This window comes from Chelonia mydas, chromosome 23 (assembly GCF_015237465.2).
Source record: "Chelonia mydas isolate rCheMyd1 chromosome 23, rCheMyd1.pri.v2, whole genome shotgun sequence".
Taxonomy (NCBI): domain Eukaryota; kingdom Metazoa; phylum Chordata; order Testudines; family Cheloniidae; genus Chelonia; species Chelonia mydas.
This window is the reverse complement of record NC_051263.2, coordinates 7,687,666-7,706,621: the sequence shown is the minus strand read 5'-3', so window position 1 is coordinate 7,706,621 and position 18,956 is coordinate 7,687,666. Positions and strand designations below refer to the sequence as shown.

The window sequence follows — 18,956 nt, the reverse complement described above, 5'->3', positions numbered from 1 at the left end:
GAGATCGAGTTCAATCCTCGAGGGGCCCATTTAGGGATCTGGGGCAAAAATTGGGGATAGGTCCGGCTTTGAGCCGGGGGCTGGACTAGGTGACCTCCTGAGGTCCCTTCCAACCCTGATCTTCTGTGCTTGGAGGTAGCCCAGTATGGGGAGGGGCTGTGAGGAGAGGGCCAGAGACTACAGCCCCCAGGATGCCCCTGGTTGGACCAGAGACTACAGCCCCCAGGATGCCCCTGGTTGGAACCGAGACTACAGCCCCCAGAATGCAGTGCGGGGCGGCGGCGGGCGCGCGGGGAACCCCTGGGCCTGCAGACCCCGGGAGCGCCTGCGCAGTGCAACCCGGAAGCGTTGGGAGGAGGAGGAGCTGCTGCTGGGGGAGGGGGCAGCGCGCCTGGCCCCTGTCCAGGGGTAAGAGCTGGGGAGCGAGGAGAGGGGTGGGGGCTGTGGGGGAGGGGCGGCTAGGGGATGGGGCTGTGCGGGTGGGGGAGGGGCGTGTAGGGATGGGGCTGGGAGGGCAGGCCGGGCTGGGGTTAGAGGCTGTGGGGCTGTGGATATAGGGGATGGGGCTGGGAGGGTGGGGGAGGGGCGTATAGGGATGGGGCTGGGAGGGCAGGCCGGGCTGGGGTTGGAGGCTGTGGGGCTGGGAGCTGTGGATGTAGGGGATGGGGCTGGGAGGGTGGGGGAGGGGCGTATAGGGATGGGGCTGGGAGGGCAGGCCGGGCTGGGGTTAGAGGCTGTGGGGCTGGGGGCTGTGGATGTAGGGGATGGGGCTGGGAGGGTGGGGGAGGGGCGTATAGGGATGGGGCTGGGAGGGCAGGCCGGGCTGGGGTTAGAGGCTGTGGGGCTGGGGATGTAGGGGATGGGGCTGGGAGGGTGGGGGAGGGGCGTATAGGGATGGGGCTGGGAGGGCAGGCCGGGCTGGGGTTAGAGGCTGTGGGGCTGGGGGCTGTGGATGTAGGGGATGGGGCTGGGAGGGTGGGGGAGGGGCGTATAGGGATGGGGCTGGGAGGGCAGGCCGGGCTGGGGTTAGAGGCTGTGGGGCTGGGGGCTGTGGATATAGGGGATGGGGCTGGGAGGGTGGGGGAAGGGCGTATAGGGATGGGGCTGGGAGGGCAGGCCGGGCTGGGGTTAGAGGCTGTGGGGGTGGGGGCTCATGGGGCTATGGGGTGTCCGAAGGGATGATCTGTGGGGGATCTGGGGCAGAGGGGAGGGGCTCCTGGGGGACGGGGTAGAGGAGAGGGATAGGTGGGGGAGGGTCTGACTTTTGGCGGTGAGTTACAAGGACTGCGCCCTTACGTGTGTGTCGCTCACTGAGCATCCTGTGGTCAAGGCCCTACCAGGCTGGCGCTTCCTTGGTGGCCTGCAAGCCCCTTCCTACCCCCGCCCCCGCATGACCCGGTCACTGGTTTCCATCAGTAATGCACGGTGTGGTGGGGACTTGTGCCTCCAGAAACCCGAACCTCCCCTCACCCCTGCTCATTGGCAAGTGGTTTCCTGCTGGTGGGCAGCGAATGAGGTGGGGGTTTGTCTGTCTGGTCTGGTCTGGTTCACTTTAAGCGTTCTGGGGCAAGGGCCATCTGTTTATACAGCGCCTTGTACAACGGGGCCCTGTTCTTGGTTGGTCTTTAGATACGACCGTACTAAGCATCATGATTAGTAACAAGGATCCAGTTGTGAAGTGGCACCCAGAGAGCCATCCCATTGCAGGGGGGACCCCCAGTGTACAGCTCTGGGGAGACCTCACCTGGGATCCTTTGTTCTGCTTTGGGCACCTCCTTACCAGAAAGCTATTAATGCATTGGAGGGAATTCAGCCACAGGGAGCTGAAAGGATTGATGTACGGGGCAGCGACGCTGAGAATCAAATATTTAGCTTGGCTAAATGAAGACTAAGACCTCAGTTTTTCCTACAGCTCCATGCGGATGAAGGGGTCTACTGGCGGGGAGTTCCCTGCAGGATCGGGGGGTGGAGGGCAATGGGGCCTAGTGGATAGAGCACGGGGGTGGGAGTCAGGATGTCTTTTTCTGGCTCTGCCACTGTCCTGCTGGATAACTTTGGGCCAAATCACAGCCCTCTAGGTGCCTTGGTTTCCCATCTGTAAAAAGGGGGAAAGGATTCTGACATCCTCTGTAAAACAGTTTGAGATTTACTCGTGAAAAGTGTAAAGTAACAAGGTGGGATTACGAATTAAGCCCTGAATTGCTGAAACGCTCAAGGAGGGAAAGGACTAATTTAGGCTGTTACAGATGGGTATAACAAGTGGTAAGGGGATTAAATGAAATTTAGGTTGAGTATGAAGGGAAGCTTCTCACCCATCAGACTGCGGAGGCCTCTCCCCAAGTGGGGCCTTTAAAACTAGGGCTGGGGAAAGGACTCAGAGCTATTGCAAGGTGCAGGCCTGGAGTGGGAATGGCTCAGGTGTGATCAAACTCACTGGTCTTCCCATCCTATGCTGAGGCTGTCCTAGGGAGTCTGAAACCGATCTTCAAAAGGCAGGGCTGCAAAGGTGGGTGGGCTCCCCGAAGGGGTGTCATCGCGGTGAGCCGTGGACTGTGCTGAGCATGGTGTGGTCAGGAGCGCTGTGACTCTGAGGATGGGGCAGCTGCCGTTTCTCTGTAAATGAAGCTGTGGCGGAGTGTCAATTTGCCCCACAGTAGCTAGGGAAGGGATGGTGAGTGGATTACGCAGGATACTGGCACTGAATTTTCCTCAGGCCAGGTCTACGCTGCAGACCTATGTCAGTGTAACTATATCACTTGGGGTGTGAAAAATCCACACCCTTGAGCCACATCATTATATTGACCTTAACCCCCTGTGTAGACAGCACTATGCTGACGGGAGACCTTCTTCCACTGACATAGCTGCTGCCTCTCGGGGAGGTGGATTAACTGTGCCGACAGGAGAACTCTCTCCTGTCGGCGTCAGAGCGTCTTCACTTAAGTGCTAGAGCGGCACAGCTACATCGGTGCAATGTTTTCAGTGTAGACGTGCTTTCAGCCAGTTGGAGGGGCTGTACAGTTACCTGTACACCAGTTGTGCAGTTCCCTGAGCAGGGGCTGCACACCTGGGCTGGTGGGCCATCTGGTCTGGGTCAGGATGGGCCCTGCTAGTTTTAACCCAGTGGCTGGTCAGACAGAGGGAGGATTGGCCGTGGAGGTCTGATTTGCATGACAGTTGTGTGGTTGTTTCTCAGTAACTGTACAGTAATTATATAAATCCTGGGAGTCTGGAAACTGACCTCAGCCTCCTGTCCATGTGCCCATAACAAACATGGCCTCCTCCACTTCTGGCAACCCTCCCCTCCCTCTCAGCTTCTTGGCCATATTCCCAAGACAAACATGGCCCCTCCAGCTTCTGTCACCCCTTGTTTGGCACTGCACTGCCCCCTCTAATCTGAGAGTACATGTAATCCATCCCCACTAAAAGTGGTCTTTAAGCTGTTGGAGTGGAGAGTGTGAAATGGAGCAGAGGCAATGTGATGCAGTGGTTAGAGCAGGACACTTGGGTTCTTTCTATTCTTCTGCCGCCGAGGCAACGTCACTTAATTTCTGCTCATTGATTTCTTTCATCTGTATAATGGAGACCCCAGTTGCCCTAGCTCCTGAAGCACTTTGCCTGAAAAAACACTGCCTAATGCTTAGTAATGTATTGACAAGGGTGGGATCAAGTGGAGCGCTAGGGTCCAAAGTGGGGTAGCCACGTTTGGTGAGGACGTATGGCTGGTGAGTTCTCGAGGCAGCAGGCGAGGAGGCGAAAGGAAAGAAGCTCAGTATAACAACTGGGAGGTGAACCAGGTAACAGCCTCATGCCAGGCTAACCTCCATCTTGGCCTCAGAGTTCATTCCGCTTGGGACATGGGGGTCAACTCATCTGAGCTGCTCAGGTACAAACCAGAATCAGCGGGATAGAAATGCCGTAAACAGTTCCTCCACCCCACCCCATGTGTACAGGGAAATTAGACTTTTTTGTGTGTGTGCTTCCTCCTTCATAGCTCAGCTTGCTTCATCCATGCCCCACAGTTGGGCTGGGGTTTGAGAGGTGGGTGCTGCCCCCGAAGCATGAACGGGTTGTGTAAGCCTTACACAAACAAATCAAAAGAGCTTGAAATGTTCCTGGAACCCAGCTTGTATTTCAGACTAGGCAAAGGCGCTGCCTTCTGGCCGAGTCCTGAGGCGCTCAAGCTGGATGATCTGAGGGCATTTCCTAGTGGGAAGCGGGTTTTCTTACCGGAGGCGGGGTTCGTATGCGCACTAACCCTCTGGTTTTGCCTGGGGTCATAAGGTTAGCTGGAAGGAGGAAGGCACGCTGATGCTAATGGGTTTCCCAGAAAAGCTCTGGGGAAGTGCTGGCCCAAAAGGGGAACCCGCTCCTCAGTTGGAGGAAGGAGACTGTCCAAATAGCAACCAGCATTTGCTCTGCTTCAGGACCTTTGCTGCAAATACTCATCATCCAGGCCTGGCCAGCCTCCTGCAAGGCAGGTATTATCCCCTTTTATGGATGGGGAAACTGAGGTTCAGGGACGGGAAGGGGCTTTCTCAAGTTGATGCCATAGCTGGGAGCGGAACCCAGGAGTTCTGACTCCAGCATATTCTCCCGGAGCTCGGAGTCGAGCTTGTGAGTTCATTTCTCTGGACATTTCTGTACCTAGATGTCCTTTTGGCCTCTTCGGCTACTGCAGCAGGTGGGGCACTGGGCTAGCTGCACCGTTGGTCGGTTCCAGTTCAGTCCTGATTCCAGCGGTAGCCTGTCCTAATTGGTTCAGGAAGAGGTAAACCCCTCGTCCCCCACTATTCAACTGACCAATCAGATAGCACTGTACCACTGTCACCCACTGGAGAGGGGGGATCCCCTCCTTCCTGCCCTCAAAAAACTGGTGTTGAAGGGCTCCCTGGAAATACCTGAGCTAGATCAAACTGTTTGGCAAATGCGCTGGTACTCGAGGTTCAGTAGCCCTTGTGACTTTCATCCTAGTGGATGCTTTCCTTACCCTTAAATGCCTAATCCCTTTCTGAGTTCTTTGCTTCGGTAATACCCTGCTGCAGTGAGTTCCATAGATGAATGACACATGGTGTGTTAAGCATGCTCAGAGATATGCCCTGGGGTTACCATTTTTGATCTCCAGCTTTCCACCACCCCTCTGCTCTCCAGCCCCTGTGTGCTAGACGCCTGGGGAGCTGATGGGGCGTGCGGGTGCGTGCAACAAATGGGTGGGAGTTCGTAAATGTCAAATTCCTACCTATGCCCTGGCTATAAAACAATTGTCACCTGATGAGGAAAGGTCTCTGCTGAGCATCACAAGACCAGCCCAGGTTCAGCAGAGTCAGACGCTCCCGTAGGTGTGGCTGGGACTGAGGCTAATCGAAACTCTGGGCTAAGATGATCTTGTGCAAGGAGGTGGCGTTTGTCGTCGTGCAGTTCGGGGCAGCTGAGATGCTGAGTAGGGAGAGAGAGGATCCCTTTGCTTTGAAGCGTTAGGCCTAATTGCAAGGGGCATGACGCTGTCCCTCCGTCTGGTACTTATAACACCCTCTTCATCACAGTCTCTGACGTGTCCAGGGGTGGGTCGTCTGAACGGCTGGCTTCGGGTTGAGGAGAGGTGGCCGCAGGACCAAGGCTTTGAAAACACAGCAAACCATGAGCATTGTTCTAGGACTGCAGCAGAAAGCGCTACACCTCTCACGCTGCATCTGCTGCTTTCAGCCACCCCGTTCCTAGAGCCGGGAGCCCACTTCCCGCTGGGCGCCCAGGTACGGAGAAGCAGCGAGACGCTGCAGCAATGGGCACGCCGGAAATTCATTGATTGCTGGAGCTTGGGGGGACCTGGGCTGCGTTTGAGAGCAGAGCTGGGATGCTCAGGCAGCTTCCTGTCTGATCTAACTATGCAGCTGGCTACAGGTGTCGGCAGCCAGCTGTGGTCATGGGGGGGACCCGCCCTGGAGTGGCGGGCAAGGAGCCAGATGTGCAGAGCAGAGCTGGTAAATCCCCCTCACTTGGAAGCTTAGGGCGTCGGCTCTGCCCTTGCAAGGTCTTTTGGGGGGGAGTGTTTCAGTTCTTAGATCTATGGAGCCCTCTCCTCTCAGGCATCCCAGACACTCCTCCCTGAGCTGCTTGCCTGTGTACCAGGAGCTGCTGTCCCTTTAAATGCAGCTTGTCAATCAGTGGAGGGAGGCAAGGGAACATCTCAAATTGGTAACTCTGTTGCAGAAGTGAAACGCTCAGGAGGTGCCTAAAGGCAAGGGAGATGGGCAGATGGCACCAGCTTGGCTTAAAGGGGCGTCGCAGAACTCACTGGCCCGGTCCTTGCCCTGCTGAGATCTCGCGCCTTGTCATAACTCCTGGCGTTCAGAACTTGGGGGTCCAGAATACTGCGTCTACACTAGGCTCACCTGGGATCATCTTGCCTCTGTCACCTGCTTTCCTCTCTAGCCTGCCTCTCCAGCCCTAGCTGCTTCTCCGTTCCTTTCCTCTGAGTTGCGGTTCTAACGGCACAGGAGCAGACCCGGCTTGGAGGAAAGTTGGGGGTGGAGGAAGCCCAGAGAGCAGTGAAAATTCAGGGCAACTTTGAATTGGACTTGGAGAGAGGAAGAAAACTAGTGAAAGGAAGCAGGGATCTTGGAACGGGGGAAGCCGGCACAGGGGGTGTTGTATTTGGGAGTGGGTGGAGATGTCTTCTAAGGCTTTGTTTGTATCCTGTTCAGATTTTTTTCCTGACTAGTCTCTCTTGGCAAACAAGTGGACATCATACCTACACAGTGAGCTCTCCAGGGCTCTGTCTTTGTTACTTGCCTACCACACTGGGGAGCTGATCCACCACCACAGGGTGCTACTGTAATGGCGAGAATCTCAGGAGGAGAGGGCACTGGGTCTAATCCTGGCTCGGCCACGGACTTGCTGGGGGACCTGGTGCCTCCAAGCTGGGGTGTGAGGATGATGAATTTTTTGCAGAGGTTTCTCTAGAAGCATTGGCTGGGCGCTGAAGGGGCTTGGGTGGCAATTCTCCTTAAGCTGGTGTTCAGGCCGTAATTGACCTGCTCCTCCTTTCCTTGCGTATCTTTGCCTTTGCTTTGTGGCGACCCCAAGCCGCCAGCATCTCCCCCTTCCACAGAGCCGCTGTGCAGCTCCAGGGGCAGCATGTGCCCCGGACCCACTCGCAGTCTGTGCCCTCTTCGGGTGAGTTTCCAATGGAAAGATGCCCAGAGAGGGACACCAAAGTCCCAGACTGATCGGGACTGAAGCCGTGCAAAGTTCCATGTCTGCCAACATCTCTCCAGCCAGGCCGGCCTGACTGCGGCTCTTCCGCTACCCCTTCATCATCCCGGGAAGCAGGGGTTTCTTTGGAGCTCAGAGGTGTTCCCAGACATGGGCAGAGGGGGGGTACAATTAAGACAGGCACGGAGGCCTGGAAGCCTCCTTGTTCAGGGTACATCCTACCTCTGGCTCTGCCGTTTCTGTATGGCCGCATTGGAGGGATTGGTCTGATGGACAGAGACTGTGTAATCCCACTGGGGGCTTGTGCGTGGCCTAGAGAGGGAAAAGGAGATTTTACTGCTGCCGGCTCCAGGAGGTCAAGTGTTTACAGAGCAAAAGGACCAGGGTTCTAATCCGGGCTCCCTCCGTGCGTGGGTGGGATGGTGGCTCCAGGACGAGGGGAGCTAGGTGTGTGCCGTAGAGTCCAGCCCTGCCGGGTATTGCCATACAGCCGAGATTTGCGGGCTCATGCAGTGGATCTAGTTCCCCGTGGATGGAGTATGAGCATAAGCAGTATGAAGGTGGCGTCAGCCCTGAGGCCAAGGAGTGTGTCTGCTGCTGCAGAAAGGCTGGTAGGGGAAAGAGGACACCCCAGCACACCACCAGGATAACGGGCTGGAGGATTCTCCTTTGCTTGGAGTCTTTCCAGCAGCTGGGGTGTGTCTATTTCTAGCACCCCCAAAATTACTATCTGCTGGGTACATTCTCTGCTCTGGGTTATGCAGGAGGTCGAGCTGGGTGATCCGAGCGGCCTTCCCTTCTACAATTAACATGCACTGGGCCAGCATGCAAGTGCTGGGCGGATCACACCTCGCCATCCTCCCAGGCTGTCTGCAGAGTCAGGCGGGCGTTGCGGCATCAGGTCGCGTGTGGACCATGAAGAGATAAGGCCCCCAGCTTTCCAGGGGAGGTTTGTCTGCTGCATCCCCAGCTGGCTTGCCAAACCGAACCAGGGAGCTCCAGGAAACCGAGACGGGGAAAAACCCTAAAATTTGGATGCTGCCTCTGCAGCCCGTGGAAGCAGAACTGGGGTTTGGTCTGTGCCGCTGTCCCGGGCCCCCTGGGCTCCTGCTTCCAACTCTGCCCTGACCCAGGAGCTCTGAGAGGTGCGCATGGCTCACCGTGGGGTTCCTGCTGGAGACTTTCACCTCGAGATCACCCGACCCCGCTCCGCGGTGAGCAGATGCGTGACCCCCGTCCTAGTGAGGCTTCATCCGAAGCCAGAGGGTGGCAGGCAGACCCTCCCTGGCAGGGCGGGTGTTGGCAGGGCAAGCTGTGTCTCCAGGCTGGCGCCGAGGCCAAGGAGGGGGCGTTGGCGCTGGATTCTCCATGTGTTCAGCTACTGGGATAATCCCTCACCCTCCCCCGGCCCGGCCGTGCGCCTGCGGCCAGGCTGGGGAAGCGCGCCACGCTCCCTAACCGGGAAGCCTCTGGGTAGGCTGAGGTTCTGCTGTCAGCCATATATGGGCATGCCCCAAACTCGGCCTTCTGATTGGCTGCCAGCCCCATGCATATGTCTGTCAACAAATGGCTGGAGCGGGCGGGCGGAGGGGAGGGGGGGAGGTCGGGATCAAAGGCCCCTATTGTACTGTAGGGACCGAGTGATGGGGGCGCGGCCCCTTTAAGGACCAGGCGCCCCCTGGCAGCCGGAGCGCGGCGGCCCTTGGGGGGCAGATGCCGGCACAGCCCAGCCCTGGGTGGCTCCGGTGCCGGCCCCCCCCGCCCCGCGCGGAGGCTGCGCTGCAACCTGTGGCTGGCCGGGCCCCCGCAGGGAGGGGGCCGCAGCTGGGATCGGGCGCGGATCGGACCCCCCGGCCTTGGGGGGCTCGGGTAAGGGGGCGGGGTGGGGGGGGCTTGGGGGCGCGCTGGGGGCTCGGGCTTTGAACCCTCGGCGGGGGCCGCCTCGCGGGGCACACGCCGGGCTCCTAACTCGCCACTTCCTGCCCGGGGCCGAGCCGCCCCCGGCCTGGGCCTGTTGTGCCGTGGGGGTGCAGCTCCCCCCTCCCCCCGCAGGTGGATTAGCCCCGTTCTACAGGTGAGGGGGGAAACTGAGGCACGCGGCGACTAAGTGACTTGCCCAAGGTTGCCCCCCGGGGGCTGTGTGGTGGAGCCCCCAGGACTCCCAGCGCTGTGCGGTATCCGCCAGACCCCCCGCCCCCAGCTCCGGGGGCTGGGTCCCTATTAGCCCCCGGTGGGAAGCTGAGGCAGGCCTAGCTGGATCTCTGGCATGGGCCTGATCCCTGGGGTTGGTTTCTTCCCAAATTCTGGCTTTTAGAACCAGAGCCGTTTGTTTGTTTTTTAACTTCAAAGGGACCCCCCACACACACCAAAATTCAATCTGCGCCAGAACCAGCGAAAGGGGAGGGGAAATGCATTGCTCCTCTTGGGGGGGGATGCCCCACCTGGAGACCCTGGGTCCCTCAGGGTGGGGCGGACAGGTGCAACAACCGGCCCCTCTGAGCTCGAAAAGCAAGTCAGCTTGGGAGAGGCAAGGGGGAAATCGGGCAAGGTCTGAGGGGGGGCCCAAGTGGTACCCTCATCCCCCACCCCCAAACCACTCTCCTGCCTGCAGCGTGGCACCTCCCAAGTTTTAGGGTGGTGTGAATGAAAGGGCCCAGCAGATAAGCCCTCGGGGGGCAGGTTTGGGGCCTGTCCCATCCCCTGTCCATCAGGATCATGCTGCTCTGTGCATGGTTAAAATAATGCTGCCTGAAGGGCGGGAGTCAACCCTGGTCCTGCCGGGCTGGCTGGCTGTATGGGCTTCAGGGCCAAAGCCAGCCCTGCGCTGCCCCGGGTTAGGCAGAGCCTGCCGCCGTGGGCCGGGTATTGCACGTTCTCCACTCAGGTTTCTGGGGGTGTCCGGTGCTGGCCGTGGCCATGCGCAGGACTCGATGCCTTTCTCCGCTGCCCTGATCCGTTATGGCAGCGCCTGTCTGTGATCCAAAGGGCGCCGCCAGCTATGCTCCCTCCAGAGCCCAGCGGAAGGCCGGCTTGCAGGCCGCGCTGGCCAGTGACAGTGAGTCCCATGGACTCCCATTGCTGGGATGGGCATGGTCTGTGGACCCTCAGCTTAACAGTACCTAGAACCACTGTGCCGTACCTCTCCAAAGGCTTGATGCCCCCATTTTACAGATGGAGAAACTGAGGCACGGAGGGGCAGTGACATGCTAAGAGTCTCACATTGAGTCAGGGACAAAGCTAGGAATGGAACCCAGGAGTCCTGGGCCCCATCTGCTGGAGCAGTCTGCCTGGCCTGGGATGTTGGCGGGATGCTCCAGCTGCCCCATTGGCTCCCCAGCTCTTGCTTTTAAATGCCTCTCTGACATCTCCCTCTTAATGCCAGTGGCAGATCAGACTCCTTGCTGCCCTCCCTCGGCCTGCCTCTTGGGCTGATGCCCATGGCTGTCAATGCTGTGTGGATTTCTGCGTGTGTGTGTCCCCCCCCGCCCCCTCCTCCCCCACACACACACACCTGGCAAGCTGGGTCTCTGTCTTGCTAACAGCGTAACCCACCGCACAGGGAGGAGTTTAACTGGCCGTCTCTGAGTGCTTCGGACGTGCCATACGGCTGAGTGGCCAAGGAAGCCTGGGCGGGTGCCTTTCCTGGCTCCCGTCTATTCAGATTTGCCACCTTAAGTGTCACGTTGACACAGATTTTTTTTTTTTTTTTTTGGCATTATGTTTTCTTTCTTGTAAGCCCATCCGTGCCCTCAAATTCTTGCTTTGAAGTCACCTTCCTTTGACTGGTCCAAGCTCCTGTGAGGGCTTCTGGCTGCTACCCCTTGATCTGCCTGAGTTTATGAGTGGAGACGGCTACTCAATAGAGTTTTGTCCCCCCGGCTCCTGCAGTGCCCCCAACCTGTGGAGCGTCAAATGCAGATTTCTTTTCCCCAGTCCCACCCCTCCCTAGCAGGGGCAGGATAGTGAATGTGTAATGAAAGGAGTTTAGGTTTTGCCTGATGAGCTTGTGGAACTCATTGCCACATGATCCCGTTGAAGGCAAGTGTTTGGATGGCTCCAGACAAGGACTGGGCGTCTGTGTGGATAAAGGCACCGCCTACAGATAGATGTGGTAGGATATAGGTGTAAGTTTCGGAGGGATCTAAGATCTGGTGCCTCAGAGAATGAACTGATCACTAACTGGTGGGTTGGTGGAAGGAGGAAACTTTCTGGGAGCAGCTATTCCATAATTGTCCACTGGGGGTTTCTTGCACCTCCCTGTGACGCAGCCGGTGTAGGCCACTCTTGGAGCTGGGATACCAGGGTAGATGGGCTCCTGGTCTGATTAATTCTTCTGTGCATCTCTAGCCCTGCTGGCCCAGGGAGTGGTTTCTTTGTTCAGTCTGTCTCCCAGAAACTCATCCCAAAGAACAGGCAGCTGCCTCGGACGCGGGCATTTGGTCGATGCGCCAATCGCTTCTGCGACCATGCCCGGGATAAGTGAGACTTGATGCAGCCCCAGGAGCAGAAACCGCCTTCAGACCGCCTCCCCTCTCTCCTCCCCACCTGCCTACTCTGGCTCCCCCAGAGATACTGAAAGAGCCAGTTGGTTCTGGTGGGTCAAAGCGTCTCACCCCATCTATGGCCCGCCCTGCAGGAACAGATTAGGTCCAGCAGGCAACTTTGGCTGCCCCCAGCCCTGAACTCCTAGGTCCCCCTCATATTTTATTTTGTCAAATGAAGATACCATCAGGTCGGAGGATAACTCACCCCCATTCTTTCCACAGCATTTGGAAATGGGGGTGAAGACATGGGACTTGGGAGTCAGCACTGGGTTCTGTTTTTGGCTCTGGGATGGGGGGAGTGGGGTCTAGTGGTTAGAGCTGTGGGGGCTGAGAGTCAGGACTCCTGCCTTCTTGGCTCTGGAGGGGGACTGGGGCCTAGTGGTTAGTTGTGGGGGGGGCCGGGTGTCCGGACTCTTGGGTTCTACCGGCTCTGCCGTGGAGTCACCGTGTCCCTGCGCCAAGTCTTGTCTCCCTTCCCTTGTGGAGCGTGCTGGGCTGTGCTTGTGCTCGCAGGAAGCGAGTGACTTACTCCGCTGGACGTGTAGGGAGCAGCATCGGCTCCAAGAAGAACCCAGCCCAGCCACGGGCAGCCTCTGACTGGCACGTAGCTGGCGCTGGGCCAGCGCTCTTGTCTGGTGTCACTTGCAGGTGGCCAGCCTCTAACCACAGTCCTGTGGCGGGGGGGCTCTGTGCCTGGCTGTCCTCGCTAGCAAGGGGTCCTTGGCTGTGCTGTGCCCAGGTGTGGCCAAATGAGAAGAGCTGGCGTCAGGGAGGGGGCCCTGTAGCCTGTCCTCCCTTGAGGGCGTGGCCTGTGATTCTGTCCCGCCTCCCTGGGGGCTGTAGGCTGCAGAGGAAGGGATGCAGCCCTCCTTCATACCTGAATGCATCCTGGTGTGGGGGCGCAGGCTGTGGGCATGAGCCCCTGGGGGCAGGTGGGAGCGCTTCTCCAGGGGCAGACTGTGGGCATGAGAGTCGGGGTACAGTCTCATTGGGGCCTGAGTTCCTGCCTCATCCCCGTCTGGCCTCTTGATCCCAGAGAGGGGGTCACAAGTTAGGCAGGGTCTGCCTGGCTAGTACGTGGGTAGGAGGTCGCGGCTGGTGCTCTCCCCTGGCAGTCAGTGGTGACCCCAATGCCCCAGCGCAGCGCTAGGGGGCTGTGCCGCAAGGAGCGGGACAGGGGCTCCGTAGGGGGCTCGCCCCTGGCAGTCAGTGCTAAGCCCAGTGCCAGCCCCAGGGGGCGCTGTGCTTCAGGGAGCAGAGTGGGGGCTCAGTAGGGGCCTCTCCCCTGGCAGTCAGGGCTGGCCCCAGTGCCGGTGCTGTGCTGCCGGGGACACCGTCTTTCCGATAATACGTGGCCATTGAAAAAAAAAATCCATTGCATTTTTTGCGCTAAGTGGAAGGATTAACCCCAGTGTCTGTGCAAAATTCAGACTTGTGCCTCTGGGAGCTTGTCCTGCCATTTCGGTGTGATGGGGGATACTTCACTTCCTGTCCCACACCGCTGTCTTGTGGCTATGTGCGGTTAAACAGCCCCCATGTTCCGCCCCAGAGGCAGCTGTATTTCAGTGGTGATGTGTAGTGCCTGTAACCAAGAGCCGGACTTGACCTGAGAGGCACCGTGGGGACTTTTGGAGGGTGAGAGGCCCCAGAGCGCAGGGAGGTGGGGTGGGCAGATGTGTGGGGTCGGAGGGCATCTTCTGAGCTGTTGATGCCTGCAAAGTGCTCATTGCAAGTGAGCTTCGTTACGGTAACTTGAGCTGCGAGGGTTGATTGCTCCCAGTCCTGTTTTGCACATTACTTGCTGTTCTAGCTCTGGGCACTGTTTTTTTTCCCCATGGTAGCGACCGATCCTGTTTTGCTCTTGGCCTTAACAGTGTCCTGTGGCAGAGAGTTCCGCAGGCTCACGACACACTGTGAGAACATGTATTCCCTCTGCCCCCTTAGGAACTTGCTGCCTTTCCATTTGGCCAGCTGCCCCCTCCTCCTCGTCTCAGGAGATTGGGCGAATGGAAGCCCCCAACCCGCTTCCCCTAGCGTGCTTGTTCCATCTTGAAAGGGGATGATCCTCAGTGCCACCCCTCCCCTTACAGAAACCTGCACTGACAGCAGAGACCTGCGCTGTGGGGGAAGCCAGGGCCTATGGGCAGCCGGGGGGGGAGGGGGCAGGGGGTTCAGCAACGGGGTTTGGTGCTGGGCCAGGACACGTCGGTCTCCCCTCCTGCCGGTGGGCTGTGGTGGAGGCCATGTGGCATTAGTTATGGGCTGGCTCATACTCCTAGATCCTTGAGTCTGGATGGGCGAACCCCTGGGCTGGTTCACAGGCTGGCAGACTGATTCGTTTCCATCCAGCCTCGCTGATCAGTGTGTGTCTCTCCCTTTCTCCAGGTGGCTCCGAGCCGGTGAAGATCTCGGCGTCCGGCACCAGAGCGCCATGAGCTAGGGGGGCACCGCCTGTGCCATGAGCCCGGGATGGATCAGAACACCTTCTCGCACATCCAGCTGTGGTGCCCACGGCCCTTCGGCACCTACTCCCAGAACAAGCCGTGCGGCGGCAGCCTGGTGAAGAAGCCCTTTGGGGACTTCGCCTGCAAAGCCAAGGAGGGGGAGGAGAGCGGGGAGGCCTGCTCCGAGAACACCCCGCCCGCCCCGGCCCCGCCGCCTCCCCTGGTCTCCCCCAGCCCCAGCCAGGGGGAGGAGGGCCGGGTGCTGCTGGACACCTGGTACGTCATCAAGCCAGGCAACACCAAGGAGAAGATCGCCTTCTTCGTGGCCCACCAGTGCAGCAGCGGCAGCCGCGCCAGCACCATGAAGGTCAAGGGCAAATGGGGGAGCGACAGCTCCAAGGCCAAGCGCCGGCGGCGCTCGCACGACCCCAGCAAGGGCAAGCCATGCCCGGGGAAGGATAAGGAGGGCAGCAAGGAGGCGGAGGACGTGTACCTGTGCCCGGAGGCCCACGCTGAGCCGGGCGGCGACACGGACCTGCTCTCCGTGGCCGAGATGGTGGCCCTGGTGGAGCAGCGCACGGCGCTGGCTCTGCAGAGCTACTCGCGGCCTTGCCCCGGGGGGGCGCCGGCAGCCCCGCCCTCCCCCGTGGTGTTCCTCTCGGCGGATCAGGAGCCGGCGGACGGGGAGAAGACCGTGGTGGGCGGAGGGGGGGGCCAGGACTGCAGCCGGGTGGCCGAGGCGGTGGCCCATTTCGAGTCGCAGCAGGAGGAGCGGAGCGTCCTGCGGCAGAACGGACTGTGCTCCGAGACGGCCGAGTGCGTGGCCAACTCCCAGCATAGCCCCGGCGAGGTGCGCATCGCCTTCCGCATCTCCAGCAGCCGGGACCCCCGCTCGCCCCCCGAGGTGGGCTCCGGCACCCGCCCCAACTGCATGTTTATGAGCTGCGGCACCGGGGGCCCCGCCACCGGCTCCGGCGCCCATGCCAAGGACAAGATCACCTGCGACCTCTACCAGCTGATCAGCCCCTCTCGCGACTCCCTGCCCAACAACGTGGACTTCCTGCTGTCCAGTGCCGCGCCCAAGGGCGATGGGGCCAGCGAGCCGCCCGACTTGGAGATGAGCTGCGGTGAGAGCCAGGCCTTGCCGGGCAAGCTGGACGCCGGCCCCGAAGGCAGGGCCGGGGAGAAGCTGGGGGGGCCAGCGGCAACGCCCCGGGACTGCGTGGCCGGCTTCCATGTGGACGTGGTGGTGACGGGCGTGGTGGATCAGTGCGTCTTCTTCGGCAAGGACAGCACCAAGAACATGAAGGAGGAGACGGTGTGTCTGACGGTGGGGACCCCCACCCCGGATGGGCTGTGCTCCGCCTGCGAGGATCCGCCTCCCGGCCAGCTCTTCTTCCTTCACGCCCAGGCCCCCCGGCCCGAGGACACCCGGGAGGCTGCCGGCTCCCTCCTGGACAGCAAGAAGAACAACGGCGAGGGGGGCGTGGAGTGGCCGGATGGGCCCGGGCTGGAGCCGGCGGCCTCGGACACCTCGCTGTGCCGTCTCTACCGGCACGTCTCCCACGACTTCCTGGAGATCCGCTTCAAGATCCAGCGCTTGCTGGAGCCCCGCCAGTACATGCTCCTGCTCCCCGAGCACATCATGGTGAAGATCTTCAGTTACCTCCCCACCCAGTCGCTGGCCGCCTTGAAATGCACCTGCCACTACTTCAAATCCATCATCGAGACGTTCGGCGTGCAGGCCACAGACTCCCGCTGGAACAGGGACCCGCTGTACCGGGACGACCCCTGCAAGCAGTGCAAGAAGCACTACGAGAAGGGGGACGTGTCTCTGTGCCGCTGGCACCCCAAGCCCTACCACCACGACTTGCCTTACGGACGCTCCTACTGGATGTGCTGTCGGCGCACGGACAAGGACACGCCGGGCTGCCGGGTGGGGCTACACGATAACAACTGGGTGCTGCCCTGCGACATGCTGAGGGACCGAGCGGCCAGGCGGGAGGACGGGAGGTGAGGTGGGGCGGACGGGCGCTGGGGCGGGAGCCCACGAGGTCTCGTGCGTGCGTGTGTGTGTGTGTGTGCGCGCCTGCCTGTGTGTGTGTGGGGTTTGATTTGTTTGCCTGGCTGTCTGGTGCTGATCTTGGCTGCAGCCCATCCCAAAAGAAATTGACTCACCCACCTGCAAAACTATACTGGGCCGGGGCCAGATCGCCTCTTCCCCCAGCCACTACAGCATCCAGCCCCGCCCGCCTGCCTGGGCAGGGGGTCCTTGCTGTGCCCCGGCTTTGCAGCTTGTTGGTGGCTTCGGGGGGAGCGGTTGTGAATTCTCCTGCTAGCCTCGTGTCCAGCCCTTCTCATCTGCTGTCCCTACCTGCTTGGTGAGCACTGGTAGGTTATCATCGGTGGATTCACCCCCAATCTCCTTCCCCCCTTGCCGGAGCAGAGCTCCCCTCAGCCCATCTGTCCTGCTGCCAGCGGGCACGTGGCAGCCCCCGCCGACCGGAAGGAGCGTGTGATCGGAGCCAGGCTCTGCTGTCTGAAGCTGTGAAACCCCCACCGCTGCTAGGGCCCACTCCTCCCATGCCCTCGTTCGGGGGGGCACCGCACCCGTTCTGATCACTGATTAGCCTCTCCAAGAGAGGGCTCCTGGCCCTGCGGGCTGGCATGGCGAGCGTCACGCCAGCTGGGGGTCCCGTTTCCAGTCCAAGCTGCTCACACGAACACATATCGGGGGACAAGAAATCAGCCTCTGGAGAGAGAGGCAGGCCCACTGCTGCTTGGTAGAACCCGTCACGAGACCAGCCAACCCTGCCCCTGCTCAGAGCCAGCGAGTGGGTCACAGCAGCAAGGGAGCTGGAGGGGATGCCACCCCCCCCAAGAGAGAGCCCCCTTTGTCCCCATCCTTGCCTACGTGCGGCAGCCTCTCTGAAGCCGAGTGGCAGCTTGTCGTAGCCGTGGGTTTCTTAGCATGGTGGCCACCAGTTGACTTTGCCAAGCTGCTCAGACACCTGGGTTCTCAGCAAGAGGGGGTGGTAGCTGCTGGCCTCCCTCTGGCCATCGGCTGGTTCCTCCCCTTTTCTTCTAGCCACGTTGCTTGGGGGAAGGGGGATTGTCCGTGGGGTTGGCCCCAGCCTGGCTCCGGTCGCTATCGGCCAGTGTCACTGGCTCTTTGGGGTCTCGTCCTGTAGTTCTAACCCCCCTATGGACTGGTGGGCAAAGGAACCCGGCTCTCCACTCCCCACAGGCCAGAGCGGCCCAGTTCCAGGGGAGGGTGGGCATTTCTGTAACCGCCGGGCCAGCCCCACAGCTGGAATGAGTTGGGCTGATGGCTTCAGTGGTCCAAATGACATGCCAGCTGGGGGTCTGGCCCTCAGCCTCCCCACCCATGCCTGGAACCGGGGCTAATGGCCGGAGCAGCCTTTCACCCTGCCTCTTTGCCCCCTGGGGTCCTGATTCCTTCCCCCTACACACGGCCTTATCCCCTCATTGTTCCAACCTCATCCAGCCGGGTGCTGGGCTCCCACCAACAGGGTCGGGGGTGCTTCTCCCCCAGCTGCTGACTGTTCCACTCCCTCCCTTTTTGCAGCCTTTTAATTTGAACCCACAGATCTTATCCCCTCTCCCTCCCACCCCCCACCACAAGTTGCCTTGAAATCCTAGCCCTAGTCTCTTGGCTTACACACGAGCATGGTGGGGCCCTACCAGTTCTTGTGTCACTGGGCTCATGTGGCCAACGGCTACACCTCAATTCTCGGCTAGCATCATGGTCCGAAATCAGGGGGCCATTCCCTGCCTTCCCCGTCGGGCCCATTTGCATCCCCACCCCCTTGCCCTAAGGAGGCCGTCGGCCCGTGGTGCTCTAGTCCCCAGGTGCCGATCTGGTTCCGGATCCCCTGGCACGGGCACAGCTCCGCCTGGTATTTATACGCCTGTCTCTGTGCATGTGTGACTTTTCAAATGACTGTTGAGTGGAAAACAAATTAAACAACAGGAAAACTGACTCGGGGGGTGATTTTTCTTTTTTTTTCCTCGTCCCCTCCCCTGTCAAAAAAGGGCTTTTGAAAGATAGAGAAATTGCCTCCTCCACTTAGCTGGCTTCCTCCTCCAGAATAAAATGAATCATGTCCCCCCCGCCACCCAGCCGTGTGGCATTAAAGACTGGTAATGCATTCACCATCTTAATGCCGACCTTTTCCTCCGATAGCTCTTCAGAGCGTGCTCCTGCCCCATTCTGCCGTGCTTGAAAGGGTTAGCGGCGTTCAGAGTTGTGTGGGAGGCAGCCCCTGTTGAAGTGATGCAGGCAGTCCAGCGTCGGGAGCTGTTATTTCAGGCTCTCTGCAAACTCAGGCAGCGGCTGCCTCACTTCCCCTCAGGTCACATGTGGGAGGAGCAGCTGGAGCTGCGGTGCCATTTGACGCTTGAGGCAAACTGGTGGGAAAATTTGGATAAGAATGAAAAAAATTGTTTTGGCCAACATTTGCTGTGGTCAGTTTGGAAGGCGGGGGGGGGGAGGGGGGAGCAGAAAGCCCTGTCCTGCTGCAGTGCCTCATGGGAGTTGTAGTTTGGGTGCTTCCTGCTCCTTGTCCCTCGGGACCCTGGCTGGGTGATTGCTTCCAAGATGCATCACGCTCATGGAGAGGGGCCGCTGGCTGCAATGCGGGAGATGAAGTTCAGTTGGGAAGTCTGGCCCATAAAGGGGAATGGGCAAACGCAGCCATATGCGGCTCCCATGAGCCTCTCTGACTTGAAATTATTT

General features: G+C 59.7%; 1 protein-coding gene across 6 annotated transcripts; it reads left to right on the top strand.

The window, feature by feature from the left end:
• The first annotated feature begins 215 nt into the window (after window positions 1–215).
• Window positions 216–18,200, top strand: FBXO46 (F-box protein 46). Of its 6 annotated transcripts, XM_043534538.1 has the most exons (3): window positions 8,794–9,078; window positions 10,592–11,320; window positions 14,139–18,200. In XM_043534538.1, exon 3 carries the CDS (start codon window positions 14,223–14,225, stop codon window positions 16,212–16,214), a length of 1,992 nt encoding a protein of 663 aa, XP_043390473.1. In that variant the 5' UTR covers window positions 8,794–9,078; window positions 10,592–11,320; window positions 14,139–14,222; the 3' UTR covers window positions 16,215–18,200. The 6 variants fall into 6 exon arrangements, with proteins under 6 accessions (XP_037740410.1, XP_043390475.1, XP_043390474.1 ...); XM_037884482.2 differs by lacking the exons at window positions 8,794–9,078; window positions 10,592–11,320 and adding an exon at window positions 216–408; XM_043534540.1 differs by lacking the exons at window positions 8,794–9,078; window positions 10,592–11,320 and adding an exon at window positions 4,378–4,478.
• Window positions 18,201–18,956: the final 756 nt, after the last annotated feature.